At 42.5% G+C, this 24,586-nt stretch overlaps 1 protein-coding gene across 2 annotated transcripts in view; it reads right to left on the reverse strand.

Moving 5' to 3' along the window:
• The window catches only part of FIG4 (FIG4 phosphoinositide 5-phosphatase), a 291,895-nt gene that overhangs the window by 24,600 nt on the left and 242,709 nt on the right, over positions 1 to 24,586 (reverse strand). For both annotated transcript variants that reach the window (XM_033936107.1, XM_033936108.1), the window contains exon 23: positions 17,368 to 17,454. In XM_033936107.1, coding sequence (XP_033791998.1) covers positions 17,368 to 17,454 — 87 coding nt within the window. The remainder of the gene's footprint in view (positions 1 to 17,367; positions 17,455 to 24,586) is intronic.

A 24,586-nucleotide genomic window follows, 5' to 3' on the forward strand; every position in this document is an offset into this window, starting at 1 on the left:
AGGCTCCTAAAAAGAACATCATCAGTCCCTGCTAGTCCTAATGCTACATCTGTTCTGTGGCACCTCAAGGACCACCTTAACCTCCTTACTGAGCAAAGCCCTCTCTTTTGGGTGCCTGGGGGGGAGGGGCCAACATCTCATCCCTTGGCTTAGGCAGTAGTAGACTGTAGAAGTGATGGAGGCAAAAACAGTGATGAGTTAAAAAATGCTTGAAATAGATATAAAGGAGCCGTAAATAGAAAGAGGATAGTATCGACACAAAACTCAACTATAATTTCATTTATAATGCGCAGGAGCGGTGCCTAAATCTAAGCACCAGTAGTGGGGGAAGCGAAAGCAATGCTGGACCGACTTCTATGGTCTGTGTCTGGATGCGGCAAGACAGATCAGGAGCAAGTTTGCGTAGCTTATACCACATTCATATCGTCTTGAGTACAGGTCTTGCCTATTTCGGGTGAGGGGAAGACATCTTATTGTGGAATTTAGGAAGTTGTGGTAAGAACGGAAGCGTAGCTGGTTTTAAGAAAGGTTTGGACAAATTCTTGGAGGAAAAGTCCATAGTCTATTATTGAGAAGGACATGGGTAAAGCCACTGCTTGCCCTGGATTGGTAGCATGGAATCTTGCTACTCCTTGGGTTTTGGCCAGGTACTAGGGACCTGGATTGGCCACCGTGAGGATGAGCTACTGGGCTTCATGGACCATTGGTCTGACCCAGTAAAGCTATTCTTATATTCTTAAAATGAATCATTACTGGATTGTTGGTTCAACATTGCCTTATAATGAATGTGACTGTTGGGCAGACTGGATGGGCCATGCAGGTCTTTATCTGCCATCATAAGAACATAAGAACTGCCTTACTGGGACATACTGAAGGTCCATCAAGCCCAGTATCATGTTTCCAACAGTGACCAATCCACGTCCCAAGTACCTACGTACCTCGCAGCTAGATACCAAGTAATAAAACAGATTTTATGCTATTTATCCTAAGAACAAGCAGTGGATTTCCCCAAGCCATCTCAATAATGACCTAGGGATTTCCCTTTTAGGAATTTATCCAAACCTTTTTTAAACCCCGCTAAGCTAACTAATTTCACCATATTCTCCAGCAATGAATTCCAGAGTTTAACTACCCATTGAAGAAATATTTTCTCTGGTTTGTTTTAAATCTACTACTTAGTAGCTTCATCACGTCCTCTAGTCCTAGTATTTTTGGAAAGAGAGAACAAGCAAGCCACATCTACCCTTTCCACTCCACTCAGTATTTTGTAGACCTCTATCATATCACCCTTGAGCTGTCTCTTCTCCAAGCCGAAGAGCCCTAGCTGCTTAAGCCTTTCCTCATAGGGAAGACGCCCCAAACCTTTTATCATTTTTGTTGCCCTTCTCTGTACCTTTTTTAAGTCCGCTATATCTTTTTGAGATACGGCAACCAGAATTGCATATAGTACTTGAGCTGTGGCTCATTTTCAAAAAAGACATGTCCAATAGACAGCATAAACCAGCACTTGGATAGCTTACTAGTCAAAATGTACAAGTGGGCATTTTTTAAACTGATTTTCTAGATTTCTTTCTGGTTGTTTTATCTCCAGTGCTTCTAAATCTTAAGGGAGCATTTTAAAGATGTGTTTTGGATGGGAGTAGGATAGGCTTAGCTCTTGGACATTTTACAGCGATAATCAAACATTTTACAAAATGTCCAGGGCACAATTTGGACGTTTTGGGTTAGACCTGCTTTTAAAACGAATAATGGCCAAAAAGGAACCCAAACTGATGAGATGAACACTGGAAGGATGAAAATATGGCCCACTTCCATAGTGGTCAATGACTCCCTCTCACCTCCAGAAATCTGCAAGAAACAGTACATATGTGTTTCTACGACAGCTGAAGATATTATGGCTAGTCCTAGCAGGTCTAGAAAACAGGACTGGAAAACAGCTAACGTCATTCCATTGCACAAAAAGGGTTCCAGGGCAAAGGCTGCAAACTACAGACCGGTGAGTCTCACATCAATAGTATGCAAACTTATGGAAACACTAATCAAACGTAAATTAGACACAATCTTGGATGAGGAGAATCTACGGGATTCCAGTCAACATGGATTCACCAAGGGTAGGTCCTGCCAATCCAATCTCATCAGCTTCTTTGACTGGGTAACAAAACAGTTAGACTTGGGAGAATCCTTGGATGTCGTATATCTAGACTTCAGCAAAGCTTTCGATAGTGTCCTGCATCGCAGGCTGTTGAGCAAAATGAAATCAATGGGGCTGGGAGAAACACTAACTACATGGGTCAATGACTGGCTGAGTGGCAGACTTCAGAGGGTGGTAGTTAACGGTACCCTCTCTAAAACATCGGAGGTGACCAGTGGAGTACCGCAGGGCTCAGTCTTGGGCCCGCTCCTTTTCAACATATTCATAGGTGATCTAACTCAGGGGCTTCAAGGTAAGGTAATGTTATTTGCTGACGACGCCAAACTATGCAATATAGTGAGAGATGGCAATTCACCCGATAGTATGACACAGGACCTACATTTGTTGGAGCTTTGGTCCTCGACCTGGCAGCTGGGCTTCAACGCTAAGAAATGCAAGATTATGCACCTCGGCAGCAGAAATCCGTGCAGAACTTACACCTTGAATGGTGAGACCTTAGCTAGAACTTCAACAGAACGAGACTTGGGAGTGATCATCAGCGCAGACATGAAAACTGCTGATCATGTGGAGAAGGCTTCATCTAAGGCAAGACAGTTGTTAGGTTGCATCCGCAGGAGTTTCGTCAGCTGGAAGCCTGAAGTCATAATGCCATTATACAGAACCATGGTGAGGCCTCATTTGGAATACTGTGTACAATTCTGGAGGCCACACTACCGAAAAGATGCGCTGAGAGTAGAGTCGGTGCAACAGATGGCCACCGGATGGTCTCGGGGCTCAAGGATCTATCGTACGAGGAAAGGCTGAAAAATTTGCGGCTGTACTCACTCGAGGAACGTAGGGAGATGCATTTTGGTGTCCCATTTGAAGCTTGATCGGATACGTTATACCATGAGGCAGCAGACTTGTGAAACGCTGGCCACCGTTGGTGTACCGATCAACCAGAAGATAAGTTGAAAGTCATTTCTTCTTTTAGCCTAGTCTGAGGCTTTTTCCTCCATTTTTTTTCTAATTGCCCATTGTTATTAAGCCTGAGTTGTGCTGACATCAGACATTGTGCATTACTTATTACTTATGACACTCACATAACCAAATTCCTAATCTGGGTTTATATTCGAGTCAACCTTTTTTCCTCCTTTTTGGGGGAAAAAGGTTACTCGATTTATATTCAGATCAGTTTATAAGAACATAAGAACATAAGAAACGCCTTCACCGGATCAGACCAAGGTCCATCTAGTCCGGCGATCCGCACACGCGGAGGCCCATTTAGGTGCTCCTTTTTGGAGACCCGGTTTTCCCGTATCCCTCAATATGATCTGCAAGAAGGTGTGCATCCAACATGCGTTTGAAACCCAGCACAGTATTTTCTGCCACCACCTCCTCCGGGAGAGCATTCCAAGCGCCCACCACTCTTTGTGTGAACTTCCTGACATTTGTCCTGATCCTGCTGCCATTCAGTTTCAGGCTATGACCTCTTGTCCGCGTCACATCTGAAAATGTCAGTAATTCTGCTTCCTGGTCAATTTGATCAAATCCCTTTAATATTTTAAAAGTCTCTATCAGATCCCCACGCAGTCTTCTCTTTTCGAGGGTGAACAGTCCCAGTTTTCCGAGGCGTTCCATGTAGCTTAAATTCTCCATGCCTTTGACTAGTTTCGTAGCTCGCCTCTGTACCCTCTCCAACAGAATTTTGTCCTTCTTAAGGTATGGAGACTAGTGTTGGACACAGTATTCTAAGTGTGGTCTGACCATTATTCTGTAAAGTGGCATTATAACATCTTCCGACCTACTCGTGATCCCCTTCTTAATCATGCCTAACATCCTATTTGCTTTCTTCGCTGCCGCCGCGCATTGAGCCGATGGTTTTAGGGTTCTGTCTATCAGCACCCCCAAATCCCTTTCCTGTTCGCATTTGGCTAATGTCACCCCCGACATCTTGTATTCATGTTCTTTGTTTTTCTTTCCCAGATGCATCACTTTGCATTTGTCTATGTTAAAACTCATCTGCCACTTTATCGCCCACGTTTCCAGCTGATTTAGATCTTTCTGAAGATCCTCACAGTCCCTTTGAGAGCCAACCGCCCGACATAGTTTCGTATCATCCGCAAACTTGATTATATTACAGGTTGTTTCTTCTTCCAGGTCATTTATAAAAATATTGAACAAAATGGGACCAAGAACCGAGCCCTGGGGCACGCCGCTGGTCACCTTTTCCCATTCCGAGAATTTCCCATTTATGGTTACCCTCTGCGTTCTGTTCTCTAACCAATTTCCGATCCATCCGTGCACTTCTCCTCCTATTCCATGACTTAATAGTTTACTCATAAGCCTTGCGTGCAGAACCTTGTCAAACGCTTTTTGGAAGTCCAAGTAAATTATGTCCACTGGATCTCCACTATCTATTTGCTTGTTAACCTTCTCAAAAAATTGAAGTAAATTTGTCAAACATGACCTCCCTTTCCTGAAGCCGTGTTGACTATCTCTCATTAGGTTGTGCTTATCCAAGTGTTGTACAATGCGGTCCTTAATTAGTGTTTCGATTATCTTCCCAGGAACCGATGTGAGACTCACCGGTCTGTAGTTTCCTGGTTCACCTCTTGATCCTTTTTTGAAAATTGGGATGACATTTGCTATCCTCCAGTCATCTGGTACTTGCCCGGTTCTAATTGACATGTTAGCTAAAGATTGTAGTAGTTCCCCAATTTCTATCTTAAGTTCCTTTAAAACTCTCGGGTGAATCCCGTCTGGTCCAGGGAATTTATCATTTTTTAGTTTGTCAATCTGAAAGTAAATCTGGTCCAACTCCACATTTATTGATGTTAGGCTCTCCTCTATGCCTCCGGTGAATACCCTCCCAGTGTCTGGCATTGTTGTAGTGTCCTCGTTTGTGAAGACAGAGGCAAAGAATGAATTTAACCTATCAGCAACCTGTTTGTCTTCTTTGATTGACCCTATCATTCCTTGGTCGTTGAGAGGGCCCACAGTTTCTCTTGCTGGTTTCTTCCCTTTTATATATCTAAAAAAGGGCTTAAAGTTTTTGTTTTCTTGCGCTATCTTTTCTTCATAGTCTTTTTTGGCTTGTATAACCGCTTTATGACACTTTTTCTGGTCGATTTTGTGACAGTTCCAGGCCTCCGTCGTTTTTTCCCGTTTCCATTTTTTAAACGAGTTCCTCTTCTCCCTTACTGCAACCTTCACCTCTTTGGATAACCAAGCTGGTTCTCCTTTGTTCTTTTTTCACCTTCCTTTGGATATCTTCGGATGTAAAGATTCTGAGCTTCAATGATGGTGTTTTTCAGTAGAGACCATGCTTGTTCAACTGAATGGATTTCTGCTTTGCCCTTCTTGAGCCGTTTTTTAACCATGGTTCTCATGCTGTGGTAATTTCCTTTTTTGAAGTTAAAGGTTGTGGTTTTAGTCTTGATTGGTTTCCCTTCTCCGATGCCAGTGGAGTACCGCAGGGCTCAGTCTTGGGCCCGCTCCTTTTCAACATATTCATAGGTGATCTAACTCAGGGGCTTCAAGGTAAGGTAATGTTATTTGCTGACGCCGCCAAACTATGCAATATAGTGAGAGATGGCAATTCACCCGATAGTATGACACAGGACCTACATTTGTTGGAGCTTTGGTCCTCGACCTGGCAGCTGGGCTTCAACGCTAAGAAATGCAAGATTATGCACCTCGGCAGCAGAAATCCGTGCAGAACTTACACCTTGAATGGTGAGACCTTAGCTAGAACTTCAACAGAACGAGACTTGGGAGTGATCATCAGCGCAGACATGAAAACTGCTGATCATGTGGAGAAGGCTTCATCTAAGGCAAGACAGTTGTTAGGTTGCATCCGCAGGAGTTTCGTCAGCTGGAAGCTTGAAGTCATAATGCCATTATACAGAACCATGGTGAGGCCTCATTTGGAATACTGTGTACAATTCTGGAGGCCACACTACCGAAAAGATGCGCTGAGAGTAGAGTCGGTGCAACAGATGGCCACCGGATGGTCTCGGGGCTCAAGGATCTATCGTACGAGGAAAGGCTGAAAAATTTGCGGCTGTACTCACTCGAGGAACGTAGGGAGAGAGGAGACATGATCGAGACGTTTAAGTATATTATCGGCCGTATCGAGATGGAAGAAGAGATTCTCTTTCTCAAAGGACCCTCAGCCACAAGATGGCATCTGCTCAAACTCAGGGGCGGGAAATTTCATGGCGACACCAGGAAATATTTCTTCACCGAGAGAGTGGTTGATCCTTGGAACGAGTTCCCAGTGCAGGTGATCGAGGCAAACAGCGTGCAAGAATTTAAGAGCAAATGGGATGCCCATGTGGGATCCCTTAGAGGGTTAAGCCAAGGGAACCTGTCACCAGGAGTGGGATCCCTAGGATAGTAGACTTGGGGGTGGGTCAGTAGAGTGGGCAAACCTGATGGGCTATGGCCCTTATCTGCCATCATCTTCTTTTATGTTTCTATGTTTCTGGAGCAGCCTAGTGGGCAGTGCAGTGGACTGCTGTAGAGAAGGGGACCCAGGCTCATATGTCACCCTTGTGATGGAAACTGTGAACTCACAAAATCCTACCAAAAGCCCACTGCACTGGGGGATATGGTGAGATGTATACCTAGGACTCTTAATGTGAAGTTCAAAGCAGTGTTTCCTTGGGTGCCCCACTGCTCTCCTGGAATGTCTGTGTGGCCAGTCCATTCAAAATGCTGGCCCCTCCTACATGCAAATGGCTAGTTTGGGACATTTTTAATTTGGATGGGTTTATTTTTTCAGTAATGGCAAAAAAAATTAGACGTCTAGCTGGACAAAACGTGTAGCTGGGCCATTCTTGAAAAAAAGACAGCTGTCTTGTATGTTAAAAATGGACATTTTCTCCACCCGATTCTTGGATGTTTTTCTGAAAATGCCCCTCCACATATTACAGAAGTTTACCTGTGTATCAGGGAAGCAATTTAAAGAAGGTGGAATAAGAGAGGACAAGTGAAGAGGGATGCACTGAGGTAAAAGAAAGAGGCAAAATGATGGGTAGTAAGTGATGCATCAACAGCCAAGAAAAAGATCTTTGAGTCTTCTGGGAACCCCTTGCTCACCCTTAAGGCGATGGCAGTGTAGAGAGACATAGAGCCCAATTCTATAAACACACTACAAATGGCATGCCACAAATTTAATTGAAGAATGATCCAAATAGTGCCGCTAATTAGATCTTCACAAGCAACTGATGCTAACTGGAATCCTCCCAATGACATATAGCCAGCCAGAGTTAACACCTCTCATTCGATTCATCCTTGGCTTCAATCTTATCCCCTGTAGCTGCTGTTCTAGAATCAACTTGGCCAAGTGCTCTACATATGGAACAAGCTTTCATTTCAGATAAACCATCCCTTGTGTATTATTTGCTACAACCCCTGCCTCAGAATCACTCCACCCCTGGCTAGCTACTTAGAGGATATTTAGCCACAGTTAACTAGAGAGTGCTGCTGAATCACATGTATAGCTGCCATGGCCATGGGAGCCATCTTTTCAAAATGATTGAGGGTGCTCAAAAGCCCTGCCCCATAACAATTCTAATTTTAATGCCATTTTTTCCATTCATTCAATTTTCTATACCATCCTCCCAGGGGAGCTCAGAGCGATTGACATGAAGGTGGGAGCCAGCAGGCCTTGAGCATGTGTAGATGCTCAAGTCCCTTCACCAACACAGAGTGTCAGTTTCCTGAGTCCTGGAACTGTAAGTGCGATGTCGGTCTGGGGCAGGGGGGAATGGGGAGTGAAGGACAAAAGTGCCTAAGCCACTGTTCTTCAATTCTCCAGTGCTGCCATGGCCTCCTCTGTACTGTTCTTTTGCCATGGTTCACCCCTTTTCAAAACAACTTCTTGTTTCCATTTGGGTGGACCACAGCAAACGAACAATGTAGAGGAGGCCAAGGGCAGAGCAACAGAATTACTCCCATGGTGAGGAGAGCTTTGGAACCGGGTGGGGAGAACATTTGGTGAAACCGAGGGTGGGTGGGGAGGGAGAAAGAATGGAGAGAAAGGAGATGGTGCACATGGAAGGAGAGAAGGAGAAGAGGAGGAAAGAGATGGTACACATGGAAGGAGGAGAGGGGAAGAGCTGGAAAAATAGATTTGAAACGGAGGCAGAAAAATGGAAGAAAACTGAATATAAAAATCAGTGCCAAAGATGGGTGTAGTGTAAGATGTGAAGAAGGAGAGGAAAGAAATAGCAGATGCATAAGGAGCAGAGTTAAGAGCAAAGAGGGAGCAAGATGATCCGAAAAATAAAATCGCCAGATAACAAAGGTAAGAAAAATGTTTTTATTTTCAATTTAGTGACTGAAATAGTCAATTTTGAAAATTTACATCTGTTTTTATAATCTGAATTGTTCAGGAAGGAATGCATTTCTTTCAATTTCTTTTGTGGTATGCTGTGTGCAGAGTCTGGCATATTAGGGTTTTATTTGTGTACAATAGTACTTTTAATTTGTGGGTTTGTATTTGAAAAGGGTTTTCTGTTTTCTGCATGTGTGACTGAGGCCAGGTGTTCTGGTGGGGACAGAAGTTAAGAAACTTTGGTTGGTCCCTCATCAATTTTGAGGTAAAGTTAATGGCTAAGATCCTGGCTCAGCGGTTGGCCCCACTGTTGCCTGAGTTAATTCACCTGGACCAAGTGGGCTTTATCCAGGCTCGGCAGGCAGTTTGGAATGTGCTTAGGGTGATGGCAGTATTGGGTCATGCGGCTACAAAACATCAGGGGGGGGTTTTGGTGAGTTTGGATGCATGTAAGGCGTTTGATTGTGTGCATTGGGCCTATTTGTTCTGTCTTTTGGAATGTTATGGTATGGGGAGTCCCTTTCTGGATATGGTGAGGGTGCTTTATGAGTCCCCCCGGTCTACTGTTCTGGTTAATGGGCTGTCTTCTGATGTGTTTGAGTTGGGAAGAGGGATGAGGCAGGGATGCCCCCTATCCCCCTTGCTCTTTATACTGTCTTTGGACCCTTTGCTTGCTCGTATCCGCTCTGATGGGGGCATTCAGGGAGTGCGTCTGTGAAGTGTTTGGCCTTTGTGGATGATTTGCTGTTGTGTATGTTTCAGCCCTACCCTTCTGTGGTGGGTCTGTTGGAGTTGATTCAGCAACATGGGAGGGTTTCAGGGTTTACCTTAAATCTGGACAAGTCTGAGGCATTGGCGGTAGGGGGCTATGCTTTTGAGGTTAGACATCTCCTTTTCCTTTTAAGAAGGTGACTCATAGCATGAGGTATTTGGGTATTTTTCTTCCTGTCCGGTTGGCTGAGGCTTATCATGAAAATCTTTGGACTTTTATTCACCCTTCGAGTTTATGGTGCTGTTTCCAAAATGGCTGTTTGTTCTTCAGACCTTTCCGCTCTGTTTGACTAATCAACACTTACAACTTTTTCAAGCTGCCTTATGTAAATTCTTGTGGAACAATCGTAAGCCTTGCTGCACGCTACAATAGCTATCTCGCCCTGTTGGGAGGGGTGAGTTGGCTTTGCTGGACTTACATTATAATGTTGCTTGTTTGATGAGACATTTAGTAGACTGGACTAAGGATACTTCCTTCTATACGCCTTTGGAGTTGGAGCGGCAAATAGTTGATCCAGTGCATCTGCTGTTTTATCTATATTCTAGGACGCCTTACAGAATTCTGCCAGTTTGCCAACACCTGATTTTGAAGTCTATGCGACAGGTGTGGCATTGGATTTGTAAACAACTTCGGCAATCTCCTCGTTCTACCTGCTTGCTCCCTTTAATGGGCAATTTAGATTTGGATCCTGATCTATCTAAGCAGTATCTGCTGGCCTGAAGAGAATGTGGGTTGTGCTTTGTCAGAGACCTGGTCATGGAAGAGGGTGCCATGCAATCTCTTACTGACTTTCAACTGGATAACCGAGACTGGCTGGCTTACGGACAGGTACGTTATTATGTGCTCTCTCTAGCTCAAAAGACCATTAATGAAGATGCAGTAGACTCTGTGGTGGAGCTTCTATCCTTATCTCGTACTACTCCGGCCAATATTTCATTTTATCACATGAGTCTGAATAATTTGGTTCCACTTTTTGACTTTGATAAACTAGCGGCAGTTTGGAATACAGAAGTGGAGGGTGATCCAGTTCTAGAAGGAGAGGCTCTCCACTTGCTGGTGAAGAACTCTTGCTACCTTACTAAATCTTCAGATTTACAGGAATTACAATATAAGTTTTTGTTACGTTTTCGGGCAGGTATTGCTTTGACTGCTCATTGCCCTAAATGGCAATACCTATCTGCTTCTTTGTATCATATATTCTGGACTTATGTGTCAGTTCAGCGCTTCTGGACTTCTGTGGTGACTTACCTTTTAGGACTTTTGCATAGGTGCTTACCATGCCAAGCGATTGTTCTTCTGTTTTCTAATTTTCACACGCTGGGCACGGGAAGTGTAACGCTTGCTCGAGCGATTGTTCCTTTTGGCACGCAAATGTATTCTACGTAATTGGCGCCAGCAGGAGGCCCCGTCAGTGACAGAGTGGAAGAATGTCTATGCCTTGTTACGCATGGAGTGTCTGGACGTCAAGAGAGCCGCCTGGCGGCGGTTTCTACAGATTTGGTCCCCTGTGTTTGATAGCTTGTCTCCCAGAGCCCGGAGCTACTTGCTGAATATGTGATGCTGTGTGGGAGGGGGGAGAGACAGTTGGGATTGTTGTACTGTACCTAGGGCCACTGTGAAGAACACACATGTGTGGCCCACTCTAGTCTGTATTCTTTATTATACAAAAAAGAAACTTTGGTTGGAGTGATGGCCCCAAATAGAAAGATATTTGTTAGCTCTCCTTCAGCTATTTTGGACTCGAAACAGCCCCAACTAAAAAATTAGTGATTACTTATGGCATTACTTATTACTTATCCAAAAAAAGACTTGGATATTATGAAAAATCAATAATATTAAGAAAACACTTTCACAAGAAAAATGCACAATGTCTGATAGATAGAAACAGCACAGCTCAGGCTTAATAACAATGGGCAATTAGAAAAAACAGAGGAAAAAGCCTCAGACTAGGGCCCTCCCACAAGAGGTGGTTGAAGGTGGTTAGGCGTTAACTTCATTGGCAAAAAACCTCCATTTCACTGCAAAGGATAAAAGCCTTGTGCGGTGCTATTTTGTGCTAAAAGATAGAAGAAATGACTTTCAACTTATCTTCGGGTTGATCGGTACATCTTTTGATGCAGGAGATGCATTTTGGTGTCCCATTTGAAGCTTGATCGGATACGTTATACCATGAGGCAGCAGACTTGTGAAACGCTGGCCACCGTTGGTGTACCGATCAACCAGAAGATAAGTTGAAAGTCATTTCTTCTTTTAGCCTAGTCTGAGGCTTTTTCCTCCATTTTTTTTCTAATTGCCCATTGTTATTAAGCCTGAGTTGTGCTGACATCAGACATTGTGCATTACTTATTACTTATGACACTCACATAACCAAATTCCTAATCTGGGTTTATATTCGAGTCAACCTTTTTTCCTCCTTTTTGGGGGAAAAAGGTTACTCGATTTATATTCAGATCAGTTTATAAGAACATAAGAAACGCCTTCACCGGATCAGACCAAGGTCCATCTAGTCCGGCGATCCGCACACGCGGAGGCCCATTTAGGTGCTCCTTTTTGGAGACCCGGTTTTCCCGTATCCCTCAATATGATCTGCAAGAAGGTGTGCATCCAACTTGCGTTTGAAACCCAGCACAGTATTTTCTGCCACCACCTCCTCCGGGAGAGCATTCCAAGCGCCCACCACTCTTTGTGTGAACTTCCTGACATTTGTCCTGATCCTGCTGCCATTCAGTTTCAGGCTATGACCTCTTGTCCGCGTCACATCTGAAAATGTCAGTAATTCTGCTTCCTGGTCAATTTGATCAAATCCCTTTAATATTTTAAAAGTCTCTATCAGATCCCCACGCAGTCTTCTCTTTTCGAGGGTGAACAGTCCCAGTTTTCCGAGGCGTTCCATGTAGCTTAAATTCTCCATGCCTTTGACTAGTTTCGTAGCTCGCCTCTGTACCCTCTCCAACAGAATTTTGTCCTTCTTAAGGTATGGAGACTAGTGTTGGACACAGTATTCTAAGTGTGGTCTGACCATTATTCTGTAAAGTGGCATTATAACATCTTCCGACCTACTCGTGATCCCCTTCTTAATCATGCCTAACATCCTATTTGCTTTCTTCGCTGCCGCCGCGCATTGAGCCGATGGTTTTAGGGTTCTGTCTATCAGCACCCCCAAATCCCTTTCCTGTTCGCATTTGGCTAATGTCACCCCCGACATCTTGTATTCATGTTCTTTGTTTTTCTTTCCCAGATGCATCACCTTGCATTTGTCTATGTTAAAACTCATCTGCCACTTTATCGCCCACGTTTCCAGCTGATTTAGATCTTTCTGAAGATCCTCACAGTCCCTTTGAGAGCCAACCGCCCGACATAGTTTCGTATCATCCGCAAACTTGATTATATTACAGGTTGTTTCTTCTTCCAGGTCATTTATAAAAATATTGAACAAAATGGGACCAAGAACCGAGCCCTGGGGCACGCCGCTGGTCACCTTTTCCCATTCCGAGAATTTCCCATTTATGGTTACCCTCTGCGTTCTGTTCTCTAACCAATTTCCGATCCATCCGTGCACTTCTCCTCCTATTCCATGACTTAATAGTTTACTCATAAGCCTTGCGTGCAGAACCTTGTCAAACGCTTTTTGGAAGTCCAAGTAAATTATGTCCACTGGATCTCCACTATCTATTTGCTTGTTAACCTTCTCAAAAAATTGAAGTAAATTTGTCAAACATGACCTCCCTTTCCTGAAGCCGTGTTGACTATCTCTCATTAGGTTGTGCTTATCCAAGTGTTGTACAATGCAGTCCTTAATTAGTGTTTCGATTATCTTCCCAGGAACCGATGTGAGACTCACCGGTCTGTAGTTTCCTGGTTCACCTCTTGATCCTTTTTTGAAAATTGGGATGACATTTGCTATCCTCCAGTCATCTGGTACTTGCCCGGTTCTAATTGACATGTTAGCTAAAGATTGTAGTAGTTCCCCAATTTCTATCTTAAGTTCCTTTAAAACTCTCGGGTGAATCCCGTCTGGTCCAGGGGATTTATCATTTTTTAGTTTGTCAATCTGAAAGTAAATCTGGTCCAACTCCACATTTATTGATGTTAGGCTCTCCTCTATGCCTCCGGTGAATACCCTCCCAGTGTCTGGCATTGTTGTAGTGTCCTCGTTTGTGAAGACAGAGGCAAAGAATGAATTTAACCTATCAGCAACCTGTTTGTCTTCTTTGATTGACCCTATCATTCCTTGGTCGTTGAGAGGGCCCACAGTTTCTCTTGCTGGTTTCTTCCCTTTTATATATCTAAAAAAGGGCTTAAAGTTTTTGTTTTCTTGCTCTATCTTTTCTTCATAGTCTTTTTTGGCTTGTATAACCGCTTTATGACACTTTTTCTGGTCGATTTTGTGACAGTTCCAGGCCTCCGTCGTTTTTTCCCGTTTCCATTTTTTAAACGAGTTCCTCTTCTCCCTTACTACAACCTTCACCTCTTTGGATAACCAAGCTGGTTCTCCTTTGTTCTTTTTTCACCTTCCTTTGGATATCTTCGGTATGTAAAGATTCTGAGCTTCAATGATGGTGTTTTTCAGTAGAGACCATGCTTGTTCAACTGAATGGATTTCTGCTTTGCCCTTCTTGGGCCGTTTTTTAACCATGGTTCTCATGCTGTGGTAATTTCCTTTTTTGAAGTTAAAGGTTGTGGTTTTAGTCTTGATTGGTTTCCCTTCTCCGATGCCAATGGTAAAATTGATCATATTGTGATCACTTGTCCCCAGCGGGGCTGTAACTTCTACATCTGCTGTCCTTCCAGTAATGCCATTTATAACCAAGTCCAGGATTGCATTTCCTCTTGTCGGTTCTCCCACCATTTGTACAAGGAAACAATCTCCTATCATCTCCAAGAATTTTGTCTCTCTGCCGCAGATTGATGTTCCCAGTTTCCAGTCTATCCCTGGAAAGTTGAAGTCCCCCATGATCGTTACATTTCCTGATTTACATCCACCGTGAATTTCCTCCATGTTTCTTCAGTCTGTCCTGGTGGTCGATAATAGAGGCCAATTTGTATATCTGCTTCTTTTTGCCCAGGAATCTTTATCCAGAGGGACTCTAGTTTACTATTTGCTTCCATCCCCCCCTCTCTAACAGACTTTATTTCCTCCTGGACGTACAGGGCAATGCCTCCCCCTTTTTGCCCAATCCTATCTTTTCTGTATAGTTTATATCCTTGCAATGCTGTGTTCCATACATTTTCTTCATTCCACCACGTTTCTGTTATTCCTATGATATCCAGTTGTTTATTTCTTGCTAGTTCTTCCAGTTCGCCCATTTTGTTTCTTAAGCTTCTAGCATTTGTATACATACATTTAAGATCAGTTCGTGCTAATTTCCTGGATTTAGTGGTTCTCCCACCACTTTTTGTATCCACTTGATCTTTTTCGTTTTCATCGCCTCCCGTAGTTTCATCTTGTTCTTCCCCTATAGCTGTGTGGTTTTTTGAAGTTTCTTCTTTCGGATATCCTGGTGTCTGGGCCATCGACTGGTTGTCGACTGTCGGCTCTCCCCTGATCTTTAGTTTAAAGCCTTCTCAATGAACTTCTTCATGTTCTCAGCTAGGAGTATATATGGTAATGGTTAACCACAAAATTAAACTGTTTGTTTCTCAACATTCATTCCTACCTACCAGAACACCTGGCCTTAGGCACACATGCAGAACCCAGATAACTCCTATGCAAATACAGGACCACAAACTAAAGTACTAATATATACAAACCAAACCCTAAGATTCAAGACTCTGCATGCAGTACAACCCCCAGAGAAAGAAACAAATGCATTTCTTCTTGAACAGTGCAAATATAGACAGCAGATGTCATTTCTCAAAACTGACACAATTCAATCACTAAATTGAAAATAAAATCATTTCCCCTACCTTTATCGTCTGGTGATTTTATTTTTCTAGAAACAAAAACAAACAAATGAGCGAAAAAAGACAAACAAACAAAAGACTGCAGAAGCGATGTATAAGATGTCAGGATTTTATTGAGAGCAATACAAACGTTGTCACTAAAGTAAAAAAAACCATGGCCCCCAACACGGTCCGTATTTCGAAAAACTCCTTCCTCAGGGGTATATGAAAAGAATAAATTGTTCATCTGGAATAGCCAAATAATGCGCCAATGAGTGCGCACATGGGGTGTGATGGCCACAAATATTTGTGCAATGGTGGACGGTGATAGGATGCGAAAAGGTACATACGAGATAACTCAGCAGAATGAAAATATGTGTCCAGTGGTATGTGCTGATGAAAAGGGGCTGTGAGCCATATAAGTGAAAGCATAGTGGGTAAAAAGCTTGTGGGGCTGGTGACCTGTGATGTGAAGCAAGGAAACAAATGTGATCAATATTAGGAAGATATGAGGAGTGACACCGAGGCATGCATACTCAAAGGACATGAAGCAAATGGGATGCAACTTGATAAAGAAAAATTAAATTGTCAACATTGAAAACAAAGCAAAATAACCGTAAAATAAACATTTAAAAAAACATGATGACTTTTTTGGGAGAAGGAAGAAATCTTGAGTCAATGCAGAAATGATAAAATACATTGCTAACATAAAAATGATCCAAAGCAATTTTAAAAACAACATTATAATAAGCATGAAAAAGTAAAAAAAAATATGCATGATGATTCTTGCAGAAATTAACATGGAAAAGACATTCTAATGTGTAAGGCAAATAAATTAAACAGAAATGATATAAAATAAGAAAGCATTTGGGGAAGAACACATAATATAAGGGGTTACCAAAAAGATAAGAGACCAGGAGAACCCAAGATAGCTTTAAAGTGCAGAAGTAGAAATTAACTGAACTGTTGAATCCAAAAAGGACAGAACTAAACAAACAAGTCAAAGGGAAGTGTAAAAAGCACGAGGGACTGTAAAAACCAAGGTAAAAGAGACGGAAAACAAACTGTGGCCATCCATAAAAGGTTTGAGCGTGTGTACACCGAAAAAATGACGGAACTGTTACAATCTATATATGGTGAACAGGCACCTACAAAACCAGCGCCTAGATCACGTTTACGGGGGCACATTAGAATGCCTAAGATTGAGGTAGGCGTGACTAATGCTGGAAATGACACGATGGCGCCGGTTATAGAATCACGCTGGAAATGTAAGCCTCGAAAACCCTGGCCTACACTTCTGGCACCTTATTCTACAGTATAAACAGCGCCAATGACACACGATCGGTGGCCATTTTTAGGTGCTTGACGATACTAGCGCCGTTTGTAAAATCTAGCCCTTCATGCCTTCCCCACAATAAAATGTACTACGAGAAAACGAGAAAAAAATGGTTTTGTAAAGATGCTCCCTGTAATCTGCCAGCGAGTTAGAACGTGTCACTGCTACCTAATTAACATCATATTACATCTATAGATTTATATACACAATACTGTACAGATATAGTCACTCCCCAAAATCCAACAACCTATCCCCAAAGAGTGTGAGAACTGTTTCCTATTCTCCAGTGACTGTTCTATTCCAGAGATGAAAAACTGAACACAAAGCTAAGGAAGAAAACTTACAATCATAAGAACATAAGCAGTGCCTCTGCTGGGTCAGACCTGAGGTCCATCGTGCCCAGCAGTCCGCTCTCGCGGCGGCCCAACAGGTCCAGTACCTGTGCAGTAATCCTCTATCTATACCCCTCTATCCCCTTTTCCAGTAGGTAATTGTCTAATCCTTTCTTAAACCCCAGTACCGTACTCTGCCCTATCACGTCCTCTGGGAGCGCATTCCAGGTGTCCACCACACGTTGGGTAAAGAAGAACTTCCTAGCATTCGTTTTAAATCTGTCCCCTTTCAACTTTTCCAAGTGTCCTCTTGTTCTTTTATTTTTCGAAAGTTTGAAGAATCTGTCTCTCTCTACTTTCTCTATGCCCTTTATGATCTTGTAATCCAATCTATTAATCTACTTGTAATAAAAGGAAGGTCAACAAACAGGAATTGGTGGCTAAGGTAGCTTCTGTCTGATTCAAGATGTTTTAAAGTGGCAAAATCTTCGACATAATTTCCAATATTGAAAAATAAGCACCGGAGGAAATCACAGAACATAATGAACTGGAAACACTGATACTTACAGGTTTATAAGTCCATCAGAGTGCTTCAGACCACCCGTCTGATTGCTCTTGTCTTGTTTATGTTGACTTTGACCCAGCTGAACAAACCTAATAATATGAATGGATAACAGAGTTAATGAAATACAGTGAAAGGTTAATCAGCCTAAATAAATATCAAGTCCCTTTTCTAGACAAATAACAACAAAGGCTGAAATAGCTTCAGCAAATGGTCTCGGAACAATGGAATCTTTTCTCACAGGAGACCGAGGTGAAAAAGCCAAAAGGTGCCTATTTCATATGTTATTAAAATAACATTGATCATTGGGAGAGCTGCTAAAGAAAAAGATAACTTTATTATCACTTCAGCTCTCAATATCATCAATTTTTATTTTTTGTAGTGGATCAGAAACAGAAAAGCATCAACAGATTGCCCTCCAAACCATCCACTCTTGTCTTATCCCTAGAAATCCAATGTACTTGGCCCTAACTTTCTTGAATTCAGATATTTTTCACAGACATGGAGAACTTGAAGGCAGATAAAGATCACAATCTGAACTTCAAATATTTAAACTAAACTAAAGCTTAACTTTATATACCGGGTCATCGAGCTAAGGAAGCTCGATTCGGTTTACAACAATTAGATAAAAACTAAAAAAAGTAATAGCAAAGGTTTCAAAAGAAATTAGTTTTCAAAATGTTTGGAAAAAAGAAAAGTTTTTAGAAATTTATGGAAAGATTGGAAAGAACTGGGGCTCCTCAGAATTAAGGAGAGTTCATCCCATAGTTGAGAAAGTTTAAAAGCCAGAGAATGACTGAAGATCTTAACTCCTTTAATTCCTTTTCTAGAAGGAAGGGATTTTGAATTGTTGGATTCCTCTTGCAAAGGAAAATCTGTAAGCATTCCATGATAAGGGAACGAGGGGAATAAAAATGCCATATAAAATTTTGAAAGAGATGCAGGCACATTTGAATTGAATTCTAAGATAAACCGGGAGCCAATGAAGACTCAGGAGCAAAGGGGGGTCACATGGTCAAATTGACTTTTTCCAAAAATCAACTTCGCAGCAGTATTCTGAATTAATTGTAATCTTTGGAGACAGATCTTTGTGATGCCAAGATAGATAGCATTACAGTAATCTAGTCGAGATAATATGATTGATTGGACCAAAACAGAGAAATGTCGATGATGAAAAAGATGTCTAACCTTCCTCAACATTCGTAAAATAAAAAAGCATTTCTTGACCAGGGAATTTATTTGGTCCTTAAAGGTAAGAGAGGAATCAAAAAGGACTCCCAAAACAAATGACATATTTCTACGTACGACTACACCTGTTCAATTTGATGCAGTAACAAGAGGAAATTTAAATTCCAGTTCTCAATAGTTACGATATATTTGCTACCACTACTGCTAATCATTTTTATAGTGTTACTGGATGTACGTAGTGCTGTACACATTACATACAGGTACTTTCCCTGTCCCTAGTGGGCTCACAATTTAGGATTCTTGTACCTGGGCCAGTGGAGGGCTAAGTGACTTTTCTAAGGTCACAAGTTGCTGCAGTGGGAACTGAACCCAGTTTCCCAGGATCTCAGTCCACCATTAGACTAATCCACTTCAGAACCTGATTATAGTGTGATCAAAGTTGCTTGTACAAAGCTGATGTTTAACAAGTCAATCAATGCTGATAATTGGCAATTAACAAGAAATAGTTGGTACTAATTAGAATTTATGCACAACTTCTAAGCATATTCTATAAAGTAGTATATGTAAATTCTACTGCCTGGACCCAAAAAGGGGGTTCGTGGGCACTCCTAAAAGTTAGGCACAGTGTTATAGAATATGCTAGATCCGTGCCCAATTTAGATGCAGATATTTTGGCCTGGTTTTCACTTGGATGGACGCTAAGCCCAAATCCAGAGGTGCTTTATGAAATCGTGGTAAACACTGTCCCTTTTGTCACTGACATTTTAGGTGTCGAATAAAGAATTTGGCCCTCTTTGCCTAAAGGAGACCAGAAACAATGTCTTCAATTTCTTTCCAAAAATAATAAAGTTTCCATAATTATACCATTCAATCAATGAACATCATATTGTCATACAAAACTTCTACCCATTCCAGCCCTTGCTGGAATGATTCATCAAGGGACTTTTCAGCTGGATCTGACTGTGGGAGGGGAGTGGGGGCACTCGCCCCATCCAAACAAGGCCCCGCAGCATTCCAGACACAATTTCCTGTTTGGAAGGCAGGATACTTGAGAGGGAGAGAAGTTATGACAGAGCAGGTTGGGCAATGGAGAAGGAAAGCTGCAGGAATGGTGGTATGCGACCTTAGGTAGAAGTTTGATGGGAGGAGAGGGGGAGACATGAGGCGAGACTAGCCATTGTAATTCTCTATCGATTCAGCATTGAAACGTTCACGACAAATCGTCCTAGACCCTGCAAGGGGACATTTATGTGTTTGTTTGTAGTTTTATTACACCTCCTTTGATTCGTTGTTTTGTATTGTGTTTATTTATTATTCGCCTTATACAAAAAGCGAAGGACAAATGGACATCCTCCCCACAACACAGACATCTGTTCTTCAGCCATATTTCATTTTACAAACAAGATGGCATTTCAGCAATCTTGTATTCTCTTGCTGCTTTATACATTGCGGAAGTCTGTTCCATTCCTCTGGACCAATGCAGAACACCCCTGCCCTTGATCTTTGAAGTCTCAACTCATAGAAACATAGAAATAGACGGCAGATAAGGGCCCACGGCCCATCTAGTCTGCCCACCTTAATGTCCCTCCCCTACCTTTGCCCTGTGAATAGATCCCATGTGCCGATCCCATTTGGCCTTAAAATCAGGCACGCTGCTGGCCTCAATCACCTGTAGTGGAAGACTATTCCAGCGATCAACCACTCTTTCAGTGAAAAAGAATTTCCTGGTGTCACCTCGTAGTTTCCCGCCCCTGATTTTCAACGGATGCCCTCTTTCAACTCCTTTCTTGTTGGGATCCGCAGACTCCAATGTTCAAAGGAACACAACTTGGGAAGTGCAATATCATCTCTTAGGTATTTCAGGGCCAACCCATGCAGACTTTGGCAAACTACCAACAGCAGCTTATATCGGACCTGCAAATCCATCTGAAGCCAATATAACTTGATGTAATAGGCAGATGGTCACCTTTTCAAGTTTTATTAAAAGTTGATTCCATCGCTTATCAGAGCTTTTAAGCGAGTTAATCTAAACAACATTCTTATGATGAAATTTTCTACTACCTACAACGTATGCAGTATAGTAGAGGGCACTCCAAGCAAGACAAGATTACTGGTAGTTGAGACTCGACATAACAACCATTTGAAGAACATATTTATAATCACCCCAAAAAAGGGAGGCCCACAAGTTTTGCAACACCCGCGGTTTGAAATATATTTTTCTCACAATGGCAGATGCATGCTGTTTAAGCGACAGCTGAGCATCGAGAATTACTCCTAAGTAGCGTATTTCAGATGACACCTCAACCATTGAATCCAGCAACATCACTGGAGATATCAGATGCTGCTGTGGGTCCCTAGACAGGAACATCAGAGTTGTCTTGTCAACACTCAGTCTCAGCTTGTTATTATCCAACCACCCCTTAATACGCCTCATGGTCTCATTCAAGAACTCAACCAACAACAACAAATTTTCAGTGGGAAAATGTCATCAACGTAAACCCTGAATGACACATTAAGAGTTTGCAATAGATTACACAGTGGTCCCAGATACAAATTAAACAACATAGCTGACAAGGGCAACCCCTGTGGGACCCCCTGTTTTTACTTCATGAAATATAAAAAAAACCCAAGAAGAGGAGAGCAGAAAGGACTACAGGGTGAAACTGAAAGAAGCCAAGAGAGAGATACGTTTGGCGAAGGCACAGGCAAAAGAACAAATGGCTAAAAATGTAAAAAAGGGAGATAAAAATTTTTTCAGATATATTAGTGAAAGGAGGAAGATAAAAAATGGAATTGCTAGGCTAAAAGATGCTGGGAACAAATATGTGGAGAGTGATGAGGAGAAAGCAAATGTGCTAAACAAATACTTCTGTTCTGTGTTCACAGAAGAAAATCCTGGAGAAGGACCGAGATTGTCTGGCAAAGTTACACGAGAAAATGGAGTAGATTCTGCGCCGTTCACGGAGGAGGGTGTTTATGAGCAACTTGAAAAACTGAAGGTGGACAAAGCGATGGGACCAGACGGGATACATCCCAGGATACTAAGAGAGCTCAGAGAGGTTCTGGCGAGTCCTATTAAAGACTTGTTCAACAAATCTCTGGAGACGGAAGTGATTCCTGGGGATTGGAGGAGAGCGGATGTGGTCCCTATTCATAAAAGTGATCACAGGGATGAAGCAGGAAACTACAGGCTGGTGAGCCTCACTTCAGTTGTTGGAAAAATAATGGAAGTGTTGCTGAAAGAAAGGATAGTGTACTTCCTTGAATCTAATGGGTTACAGGATCCGAGGCAACATGGCTTTACAAAAGGTAAATCGTGCCAAACGAACCTGATTGAATTTTTTGATTGGGTGACCAGAGAGCTGGATCGAGGACATATGCTAGATGTAATTTACTTGGATTTCAGCAAAGCCTTTGATACAGTTCCTCATAGGAGGCTGAAGTTAGGACCCAAAGTGGTGAACTGTGTCAGAAACTGGCTGTCAGACAGACGCCAGAGGGTGGTGGTTAATGGAAGTCGCTCGAAGGAAGGAAAGGTGACTAGTGGAGTCCCTCAGGGTTCGGGGCTGGGGCCAATCCTGTTCAATATGTTTGTGAGTGACATTGCTGAAGGGTTAGAAGGAAAAGTGTGCCTTTTTGCAGATGATACCAAGATTTGTAACAGAGTAGACACCGAAGAGGGAGTGGAAAATATGAAAAAGGATCTGCAAAAGTTAGAGGAATGGTCTAATGCCTGGCAACTAAAATTCAATGCAAAGAAATGCAGAGTAATGCATTTGGGGATTAATAATAGGAAGGAACCGTATATGCTGGGAGGAGAGAAGCTGATATGCACGGACGGGGAGAGGGACCTTGGGGTGATAGTGTCCGAAGATCTAAAGGCGAAAAAACAGTGTGACAAGGCAGTGGCTGCTGCCAGAAGGATGTTGGGCTGTATAAAGAGAGGCGTAGTCAGTAGAAGGAAGAAGGTGTTGATGCCCCTGTACAGGTCATTGGTGAGGCCCCACTTGGAGTATTGTATTCAGTTTTGGAGACCGTATCTGGCGAAAGACGTAAGAAGACTTGAGGCGGTCCAGAGGAGGGCGACGAAAATGATAGGAGGCTTGCGCCAGAAGACGTATGAGGAGAGACTGGAAGCCCTGAATATGTATACCCTAGAGGAAAGGAGAGACAGGGGAGATATGATTCAGACGTTCAAATACTTAAAGGGTATTAACGTAGAACAAAATCTTTTCCAGAGAAAGGAAAATGGTAAAACCAGAGGACATAATTTGAGGTTGAGGGGTGGTAGATTCAGGGGCAATGTTAGGAAATTCTACTTTACGGAGAGGGTGGTGGATGCCTGGAATGTGCTCCCGAGAGAGGTGGTGGAGAGTAAAACTGTGACTGAGTTCAAAGAAGCGTGGGATGAACACAGAAGATTTAGAATCAGAAAATAATATTAAAGATTGAACTAGGCCAGTTACTGGGCAGACTTGTACGGTCTGTGTCTGTGCATGGCCGTTTGGAGGAGGATGGGCAGGGGAGGGCTTCAATGGCTGGGAGGGTGTAGATGGGCTGGAGTAAGTCTTAACAGAGATTTCGCCAGTTGGAACCCAAGCACAGTACCGGGTAAAGCTTTGGATTCTCGCCCAGAAATAGCTAAGAAGAAAAAAAAAAAAAAATTTAAATTGAATCAGGTTGGGCAGACTGGATGGACCATTCGGGTCTTTATCTGCCGTCATCTACTATGTTACTATGTTTTTAAAAACTGGGCCACATCTGGATATGTGGTTACAGTGCTCTTATCGTATATACTCGAATATAAACTGATCCGTATATAAACCAAGGTGACCTTTTACCCACCCCAAAATGAAGAAAAAAGGTTGACTAGAATATAAACCGAGATTAGCCGTCCTCTCTGCTCGTGTTCTGTTGGAGGCCAGGTTCCTGAAGAGGGGCTCCTCCCGAAACCAGCGCGGTTGAACCTTTCCTCCTGGCGCGGTTTTTCCGTCGGTGTGACAGTTTTGGATAAGTATTGTTTACTTTTGGATATGTTTTTCACTTTTGGATATGTTCTTCACTTTTTGGCATGATTTTTGATTTCGTTGTGATTTTGTGCGTGCTTTTTGAGGGGGTTCGGCTGGCAGGGTTTGTGTGGGGGTCGCTCAGGTTGCTTGCTTGTGTTGTGTTGAGTTTTATGTACTCACCTTGATTGTGAGTAAATAAAACTCATCCAGGAGGATGAGAGGTGGAGCCAAAGAATGCAAATGAAGCTCCCTACAAGAATTCTCATGAGAAGGGGTTGACTACCCACAGGTTCAGGAATAGAGTGTCTGTTGCACTAGAAATTATTTTGCAAACCTTTTGCTTTTCATCTATTTTAAATAAACATGAATGGGCAAGAAAGCAATTTTGTCCCAGTGGCTGGCCAATGAACCGCCGACTTATAGTCAATGGAGATCATTAATGATTACGCATGCTTCTATGGAGCGACGCCACTTTTCCGAGCTGGACAATGGCCCTGGTCGCAGATTCTGTTGGATTTGGGAGCGCTTCTGGTTGAGTCTTACGCCAGTTGCTTGCATTCGACTGTTGAACTTATAAGCTTGACTATTCTTTAAATCCTGTCCTCGAAATTCATTTTATTCTGTGTGTGTGTGTGGGGGGGGGGGGGGGGGGAGTTGGGGGAGGAGAAGTTATCTTTGTGCATAAATGTAAGTGTTCTGCTTTGTATTGCTGTTGCTCTTTGCTTGCACACCAAGAATTAATAAATACATTTCAACATAAATAAACATGAATGTCCCCTATTCGATACTTTATTCTCCTTAGCTCTCAATTTTAACTTCTTGGAAGGACTTATCCAAAGGACATTATAACAACTGGTGGAATGTAGTCTGTATCACATATAGATATGAAGCCTACATTGCTAAAAAAAATCAAACAACTTGCCTAAATTCAATGCTATATGCTTGATTTTGTCAAACTTTGTTAACGATGCTGATTGTCCTCACTGTCATTGTTCTACTGTTCATTCTTGCTATTTCCTGTTTGTAG

This window comes from Geotrypetes seraphini, chromosome 3, assembly GCF_902459505.1.
Source record: "Geotrypetes seraphini chromosome 3, aGeoSer1.1, whole genome shotgun sequence".
Taxonomy (NCBI): domain Eukaryota; kingdom Metazoa; phylum Chordata; class Amphibia; order Gymnophiona; family Dermophiidae; genus Geotrypetes; species Geotrypetes seraphini.